The sequence below is a fragment of the Triticum urartu genome, chromosome 5 (assembly GCF_003073215.2).
Source record: "Triticum urartu cultivar G1812 chromosome 5, Tu2.1, whole genome shotgun sequence".
Classification (NCBI taxonomy): Eukaryota; Viridiplantae; Streptophyta; class Magnoliopsida; order Poales; family Poaceae; genus Triticum; species Triticum urartu.
The window spans coordinates 536,331,163-536,340,591 of NC_053026.1; the positions used below are offsets into that span (position 1 = coordinate 536,331,163).

The following is a 9,429-nucleotide window of genomic DNA, read 5'->3' on the forward strand; positions in this document are numbered from 1 at the left end:
TACGCATGGTCTCAATTGAGACATGTATGTTCTAACTACTTTGATTTTAGAAGTTTAAAGCTAAGGTTAAATTCTTTTGAGAATCCGATGCTAATATTATATCATATCCAAAGACATTGGAAATAGAGCGCAAAACACAATGCATAGCCGAATGGGGAGATTCTAATCTGAATCATTCGTTTGCTTACCTCCAAAGTCATTCACACACCAAGATCGGCTAGAAAACAAAAGGTATACCTTCGATTCAAATATGTGTGATCAAATCTTTGATTTGTTGTTAAAAAATAATTACATTAGAATTCTTGATCACCATGCCAAGCCATATATCCACGGACAAATGTATTGTAAGTTGCATGATTCGTTCAAACATAGTATTAAAGATTGTAACATGTTTCGTCAAATAGTTAAATCGGTCATTGATAAAGGACGATTGAAATTTGTTGAGACACCAAAAGATGATGAGTCTATTCCAATTGGTCCCGACGGCAAAATATTTTTGCATCGGCTGCTTCAAGCCGATCCATTTAAAGAGAAGGTAAAAACTATAGATGATGGGATCAAGCTTTCAAGTAACCAAGTTGTTGAAGAGCACAATGAATATAATCTTGAGGGCGAGAATTTCATCAAAGCTACAATGAAGACACAAAGGACTGGGGGACAACAAGAAAATCCAAAGATCGATGCAAGTCAAGACAAAGAAGATAAATGCCGCAATAAGCACAAGTGCAAGAAATCCAAAGTCACTTTTGCACAATTATTAGATAAATATCAAAAGAAGAGTGAAGAGAAAAGTCTTTATCAGCTAACTAATGGAAAAGCATCAAGATCACCCCCTAGGCGCAAACCCGAGGATCGGTATTGGCAAAATGAAAATTCTAAGGTGGTCTGGAAGTTGAAGAAGCGCGTGTTTTTCATCCAACGACTGAAGACTGACTTAGATTGAAATTTTAGTCGACTTATCACTAGCCATTTCCAAATTTTTTACTCCGTCAACTTTTGATGCTTTAAAATAGGGCAGCCATTGAAGATGCTCTAAAACCGATCCCGAAAAATACATCAAAGGGAAAACCGCACGAGAATCGGACGCAAAGTGCACGAGGATGCGAGAGACGAGACGACACCGCATGCGGCACGGGGGTTCGATCGTGCAACCGAAAGATTTGGTCGATCGGTGCCGTCGTGGTAATACGGGCGCAGAGCATAGCAAGCAAACAGTGTCGCTGCCCAACATTCCGTCCGCGCCACGTTGCTGCCGGGCTCGCGACGGTAGAGATTCGCGCAGAAGTTTGGCTGGCCGGCTTCTCCCACGAAACGTGCGCGCTCGTGCATGGACGCACGCATGTCTGCTGCTCTGCTCTGCTCCGCTCCGTGGCGCCTTTCCGTTTCCGCCTTCCTGTCTGCCCCGCCCCAATAATGGTGAGAGAGGCCGGCCGGTTTCGCCGCCGCGATGGCCGCCCGAGCCGCAGCACCCATTTAAGCGCGGCCCTCGTCATCCACCCACGCTTTAAGCTTCCCCTCCCGCCGAGCGCACGTACTATTTTCTTCGGCGGGTGTTCCACGTGGTGGCCGCCGCGGCAGCTCTAAGGCCACCCGCGCGCGAACGACTCGCCCAGGCAAGCCAAGCCATGGCCACCACCCACTCTAGCAAGCCCCGCCACCGCTCGGAGGCCTCCGCCCCCGCCACCTCCGTGGCCGTCGCGGCGGCGAGGGCGCAGGACGCTCCCAAGCCCCCGCTCAGGCGGTCCGCGGCCTTCCAGCCGCGCCGCTCGCACAGCCACCCGCAGCCGCATGCGCACGGCCACCAGCGCTGCGACAGCGAGGCGATCAGCCGCAGCGGCAGGCAGCCCCGCTGCGGCGAGGTGGCCGGCGGCACGGCGGCCGGGTGCGCCGCCGTGTGCTGCTGCTTCCCCTGCGTCATGGTGGAGGTCGTCGTGCTCGCCACGGTCCGCGCGCCTGCCGCGCTCTGCCGGCGCGCGGTCCGGGCGCGCCGGCGCCGCCGCTCGGCCTCTGCGGGGCAGGCGGTGGACATGTACGAGCTGCTCGTCGACGACGGCACCGTGGCCGGGCCCGGCGACGCGGCGGTGGTCTGGCCCGCGGGTCAGCCGCCGGAGGAGGAGGCGGGGGAGACGGAGAAGGAGGTGTGGTCGAGGTTCTACGGCGCCGGCTTCTGGAGGAGCCCCTCGTCGCTCGGCGACGAGAACAGATGATCGGGACAGGCCGGCGGCTCCTGCATGCATGCGACGCCCTGGCTTCTTCTACGGCTTTCTTGATTCTTGCTCGGGTAGGCTTCCTTCGTTTTCCTCGGGGGGAAACCGATGTAGAGGAGGAAATGGGAAGCTTGTGTGTCGTGTTTGATCCACACCGCATTCTTGTTCCACCTTGTATCCGCTCTTTTTTCTTCTGTTCTTTCTGGTGTACGTCTTCTTTGTTGCCATTGTATGCAACTAAATGTATATACCGAGTAATGTGATTGGGGAAAAAAAATACACACTCCAAAAAGGACAAGAAGAATAGCTCAATGGCGACGGACACAAGCACATCACATACAGAGATTTACGTTGGGAGGAGGTATTTATGTTCTCTGGTAAAGCATTTGATGAGTCTTCGTGAGACTAGTATTAATTATATTCATAGGTCCTAAAAATAAAGTTAGCAATTGTTTGGATATCTTTGCAAGGATGAAAGGTTGAACTATGACATGGTTTAGGTTTTGGTCCTCCTAAAGCTGCGGAGCTTGCTAGGTCCGATTGTAATCATGATGGCGTTTGACTAATACAAGATTCAAATTTGCAAAAAGAAAAAAACTTATTTGCCGAGGCAGCCAAGGTATCCAAAGTGGACACAAAAAAACAATGAGAGAGTTGTGGCGGACACCGCCCCGGCCGTGTCTCTGAGGCAATGCCATTAGTAGGGCAGCTTTTTTGGGGCGAACTCTTAAGCATAGCTTTATGATTCAAAAAAAAAATTGAGTACACCGTGATTGCATTTTTTCAATTGCCGTATCCAATTAATTTGAAGAAACCCCGTAACCAAGTTTGTCATCCATTCTTTTTGAATAATTTGAATTGCTTACCACATGTGTCACTTGGTGCCATCCATTCGATCAGGTCTAAATAGGAAACAGTCGAAGCATTAATCTTTATTCATCACAAAAAATCCCACTAATCACTGCATGGTAGTTATAGATTGTGAGACCATTATTTAAAGAAATGACAATAAATTCAAAAACAAATTACCGCTCTCCTTCGTCTTTGCTAGCCATTTTTCCTTTCCGTTCATGCCTTCTAGCCGTCGGCCTCACTTCGCAGTGAGCTCCTGCTTGCCGCCGGAAACACACGTAACGTAAGCGATCACGTCCATGCTCGCTCCTGCTGGTCGTCGGCCTCCAACACGTGCTCAGCCCTCCCGCTGTCCGCCGCAAACGCAGGTCGCTCCTTTTTTTAGAAAGGATAGCTAGGTCTTTATTGCATGGTTAGAATGTTTACAGGGATAATATCAGCATCATGAGGATGCCGCAACCATATGTGTCTCCCTAAAGAAAGAGTAACACCATACCTAGCTAACCTATGAGCTTCAAGGTTTGAAGATCTAGGTTCAAGCATAAAATTACAAGCCATGAAAACTCTGGAAGTTTCAGTCACCTCTCTAATAATACTTCCATAATTGCCTCCGACTCCTTGCTTTATATGTGAGATGACCTGCTTGCAATCTGAAGCCACCTAAATATGCTGCAAGCTCAAATCCCTCGCCAACGCTTGAGCTTCCCGACATGCCAAAGCTTCTACTGTAGCTGGATCAGTTGCTCCTTGTACAACCAGAATAGACGACCCCATATAATTACCTTCCCGATCACGACATATAGCAGCAACAACACCTACATTGTGGTCTAGGGAAATACCCCCATCGGCATTTATTTTTGCACACCCCTCCGCTGGCATGACCCACGGAAAGCGATTTGCATCACAGTTCATAATCGCATGTGGGGCTGGTGGCTCCTTTAACTGATCAAGTTCAGCTATGAATCTGGTCACAAAAAGGTGTGTCGACAGTGGACTCTGGTTTAGGCCCTCATGTATGAACTTTCTTCGTGCATACCAGACTGCCCAAAGCGTAACACCCATCCGTGTCATCTCGTCGTGACTTAGCACTTCCATCATCGAGAACAGCAAAGAGCGTGCCGTTGGTTCCGTTGTTTCAATCATATGTTCTAGTAGCTCCGGATCCACCAAAGCCCATACGCATCTCGCCATGCTACATTCAATCAAGCTATGCTTCCATGAATCTGTCATGCCACACACATAGCATCTGTCATGTGTCGACATATTTCTCTGGTTCCTGATATCTTCTCTGGGAATTGAATTATGAGCTAGCCTCTATAAGAAGCTCCTGATTTTCGCTGGTACTGCAACATGCCAGAGCATCTCCCATGACTTTTCATTCTGGGCTGTGTTTGAAGGGCCCGGTCGCTCGTCCAGCCAATCCTCTCTCCTCTTCTTTGTAGCTACAATCATCTTGTACGCAGACCATACCGTGAACAACCCATTCTTCTCAAAACCCCACGACCAAAAATCATCCATATTACGTGTGCACACCGGAATCTGAAGTATAGCTAAAGCATCATTCGGCAGAAAGATTTGTTGAATTAGTTGAACATCCCAGCATGCATTCAAAGGATCCAATAGCTCAGCCACCATCAGTGGTGGGTTCTGAATAAGAGAAACAATAGGTCGCATATTCTCAGGTCGTGGGATCCAGTTCATGTCCCAAATGCTAGTGGAGCTTCCATTGCCAATTCTCTTGATTAGACCCTATTTTAGCACATCACGACCCTCCATTACCGACCTCCAGATTTGTGAGGGATGGTTCCCCAGTTCAGCATTGAGAAAGTCTGAGCTTGGATAGTAAACTCCCTTCAATATTCTCGCACTCAGAGACTCAGGTTGCTCCAGAATTCTCCACGCCTGCCGTGCTAAGAGAGCCAAATTGAAAATCTCAAAATCCCAGAAACCCAAACCTCCCATGTACTTCAGCATGCTCATCGTATCTCAAGATACCCAATAGGGTTTCCTCTTACCTCTCTTGCTGCCCCACCAGAAAGCCTTGATCATTGAGGTTAAGCTCTAACACAACCCCCTAGGGAGTTTAAAACATGCCATCGAGTAAACCGGAATTGCTTGGGCAATGGATTTAATCAGAACCTCTTTGCCTGCTGCCGACAAAACTTTCTCCATCCACCCTTGTATTTTTTTCCCATAGACGGTCCTTTAGGTACTTGAAAGAACCATTTTTTGAAACTCCTACATCTGACGACATACCCAAATATTTCTCATTTAACTGCTCGTTTGGTACATTAAGGATAGCTTTAACAGATGCTCTCACACTTTCTGGACAGCCTTTGCTAAAGAAAATTGAGGATTTATCCTTATTCATCCTTTGTCCTGAAGCATTTGCATAACTTTCCAGCAAGTGGGAAACTTCCTCAGCCCCCTCCGTTGATGCTTTAAAAAACAGCAGGCTGTCATCAGCAAACAACAAATGCTTCACCGGCGGAGCCGATGTGGCCACCTGTATGCCACCAAGGCTAGATGAGTGAACTCTGGATTTCAAAAGGCACGAAAGGCCCTCTGCTGCCAGCAAAAACAAATAGGGTGAGATAGGATCCCCCTGACGGATACCTTGTGTTGGATTAAAATTATCAAGCCGTTGTCCATTGAACATGACTGAGAAAGATACTGATGTGACCATACTCATGACAATGTTTACCCACCTCTCCTGGAAACCCAACTTGAACATGATAGCTCTCAAATAACCCCACTCTACTGTGTCATATGCCTTCATCATATCCAACTTTAATGCACAATGTCTATGTTTCTGGGCTTTGTTCCTCTTTGAAAGAACATGCGGTGCCCCCATGTTTGGTTTTGGAAATTGATGACAATCTCTATGGACTAATGGTTGCCTTGAGTTTGAAGGTTTTGTCCATAGGCTTTTCTTGTAGTACATGTGTTGGTTTCAAGAAAAGTTTGTGTCGACCAAGGTGCTATTCAAGGAATTATCCAAAGATTGGTCATTTGAGAGTTGAGCTTATTGCAAGCATGTCTTGAAGAAGAAGATTGTGTGATCATTCATGTTTACCTTCAAGACATCATCCAAACAAAGAGAGTTGGAAAGATTCAAGGTTGATCAAGACTAAGTCAAGAGTGAATCAAGTTGATCAACTCACAAAGCATAGAAGATGTACCGAGAGGGATCAAGTGATCCCATGGCTTGGTAAGCATTGTCCATTGTGCTTTGTGTACTAACCCATGGTCTATGTGAGAGTTCTACGTGGGGTTAGGTACATGTTCATGGGCTTGTGTCAAGAGGAAGATATCTCTCAACCCATGGAGAGGATGACATCAAGTGGTGATCGTCATCAAGATTGCCGTGTGCAAGTTCAAGTGGATCATCGCGAAGAGATCAAGTGCTTGAAGCTTGCCGACCATTGTGGTGACAATGGACTTGTGAAGATGTGCCGAAGAGTGGCTCATCCATAGTGGTCTATGGGGGAGCAATCATCTAGTCTTCATCGTGCCAACACAATCAAGAAAGGTGGTCCAACTTGAGGAAGTCAAGATCGTCATCATCTAGCTCAAGTGGACCATGTGCAAGGCAAAGGTTTGCCCTTGATAGGTTTTCTATTTTACCGGTCTCATGATGGTAGTTGGGAGACCGGGTTATAGGATCGATTGCCGTACTATCAAGGGGGGCTCTCGATGAGTAGCTTGATCGTATCGTTCGTAGAGAGCTCAAACCATTGCATCCTTGCATCATCTTTCTTGGTTCTTGTTTGGTTCTCTTTGTGAGTCTTAGAGCTTATGGTCATCTTGATGACAAGCTTGAGTTCATCGAAAACGGAGTTCGCATGCTTCTTCTATGATGTTTTCGATGTTGGAGGTTTTGCCGGTTCTTCTCGGTTGGAGGTTTCACTCCTCTATTTGTTGGCATTCCTCCCCTGCCTCTTCTTACTATAACCAGTCGCTGTTTTGATGCTACTCGTCGTCTTGTTTTCAACAAGCTTGAGTTTGCTCAATTCGGAGCTCATATGCAGAAGTTATGGCAGTTCTGATTTTCTTGAGTGTGGCTTTTGTCAGGGTCCCAGCGGTAGTACCATGGTACCCAGCGGTAGTACCGCTGAGGAGTCTCAAGCGGCAGTACCGCTCCGCAGCGGTAGTACCGCTGGCCACAGCGGTAGTACCGCTCCTCGGAGCGGTAGTACCGCTTGATGGTCTCAGCAGTAGTACCGTTGCGGCTCCGTGCTCCTACCGCCTCGACTCAAGTGTGCTTTTTCTCGTGTCGGGTTTTGCGGCACTTGCTGCGGTAGTAGTGGCGGTAGTACCGCTTATTAGCGGTAGTACCGCCCTGCCTCCACGGTAGTATCGCTCTGGGTCCCAGCCCCAGCCCCTTTTCTTCTGGCGCGGCAGTACCACTGAAGGGGAGCTGTAGTACTGCTTATGAGCGGTAGTACCGCCCTGCCTCCGCGGTAGTACCGCTCTCTGCGGGGCTGAGTGGGGGATAACGGTTGGATCTTTCCCCCTCCTATAAAAGGGGGTCTTCTCCCCCTTTGTACCTTATCCTTTGAGCTCGTGTTCTTCCCCCATTGTTGACCTTCTTCGAGCTTGCTAACTCTCAATCCCTCCATGGATTCTTGCTAGTTTTTGAGGGAAAAGAGAGAGGAGATCTAGATCCACATTTCCACCAATCACTTCCTCCTCTATGTGAGGGGAACCCCTTGGATCTAGATCTTGGAGTTCTTGGTGTTCTCTTTCTTGTTCTTCCTCTCATTTTCCTTCCTAGCATTAGTTGCTTCGGTGGGTTTTGAGAGAGAAGGACTTGGGCACTCCGTGTGCCCTTGCCATTGCATTTGGTGCATCGGTTTGAGTTCTCCACGTGATACATGGAAGTTACAAGTTGAGAAGCTTATTACTCTTGGGTGCTTGGTACCCTTGAGCTTGTTCCTCTTGGGTGCTTGGGCGCCCTGGACGGTTGTTGGTGTTCGGAGTTCAATCATTGTGGTGTAAAGCTCCGGGCAAGCGTCGGGGTCTCCAATTAGGTTGTGGACATCGCCCCGAGCAATTTGACGGGTACCGGTGACCGCCCCCAAGGGTTGCCAAAGTGTACGGGTTCGGTGACCGCCCCCAAGGGTTGCCATTTGTACGGGTTCGGTGACCGCCCTCAAGGGTCCCTTAGTGGAATCACGGCATCTTGCATTGTGCGAGGGCGTGAGGAGATTACGGTGGCCCTAGTGGCTTCTTGGGGAGCATTGTGCCTCCACACCGCTCCAAACGGAGATTAGCATCCGCAAGGGTGTGAACTTCAGGATACATCATCGTCTCCTCGTGCCTCGGTTATCTCTTACCCGAGCCCTTTACTTATGCACTTTACTTTGTGATAGCCATATTGTTTCTTGTCATATATCTTGCTATCACATAGTTGCTTATCTTTCTTAGCATAAGTTGTTGGTGCACATAGGTGAGCCTAGTTGTTTTAGGTTTTGTGCTTGGCAAATTAACCGCTAGGTTTATTCCGCATTTGTTCAAGCCTAAACCGTAATTATTTTAAAACGCCTATTCACCCCCCCCTCTAGGCGACATCCTCGATCTTTCACTCTTCATAAAGTGTAAGCATTCATAAGCAGCAATAATATTATATGTTATAAGGCGGCCAGGAATAAAGGCCGGCTGCTCCTCAGATATGATCTCTGGAAGTATACTTTTCAACCGGTTAGCTATAACCTTTGAAGCTATTTTATATAAAACATTGCAAAGGCTTATAGGACGAAATTGAGATAATAATTTTGGGTTTTTAACCTTTGGTATTAGGACCAGAACCGCACTGTTCAATTCATGAGCACTTTCTTTACCTTCAAAAATGCTTAGTACCACCTTTGTTACTGCCTCACCACAAATGTCCCAATGCTTTTGGAAGAATTGGGCTGGAAAGCCGTCCGGCCCAGGGGCCTTTAACGGAGACATCTGAAACAATGTTGTTTTAATCTCTGTTGTTGTGTACGTTGCATTGAGCTTACTTTTCATCCGTGGTGCTACCTTGCAAGGTACTGTGTCCAGAACACTCTCCATGTCATTAGTCCCCTCCGACGTGTACAATTTGTTATAGAAAGAATTTGTCATGTCCTTCATTTCCTCTGTATCCTCTGTTAAGGTCGCTCCTGCTGGCTGCTAGGGTTCATGTCGAGGGGAAGCATGGCGTGGCATGGACAAATGTATGACTCGATGACTGGATCGAGCGAGGCTGGTACAGGAGTAGGCTCGGCCCATAGGCCGGGCAAACAGGGCGTCCGCCCTGACCCGGGACCTTCTAGTTGCTATGGCCCAATAACTTGTCCAGGTGGGTGCAATGTTTCATCACGGCCCAAAAACGTTTCACGGT

At 48.0% G+C, this 9,429-nt stretch overlaps 1 protein-coding gene across 1 annotated transcript; it reads left to right on the plus strand.

Annotated features, from left to right (window-relative positions):
- The first annotated feature begins 1,544 nt into the window (after positions 1-1,544).
- On the plus strand, positions 1,545-2,470 carry LOC125556632. Its single transcript, XM_048719319.1, has one exon. The coding sequence runs from the start codon at positions 1,626-1,628 to the stop codon at positions 2,205-2,207; it is 582 nt and encodes a 193-aa protein (XP_048575276.1). The 5' UTR covers positions 1,545-1,625; the 3' UTR covers positions 2,208-2,470.
- The last annotated feature ends 6,959 nt before the right edge of the window (positions 2,471-9,429 follow it).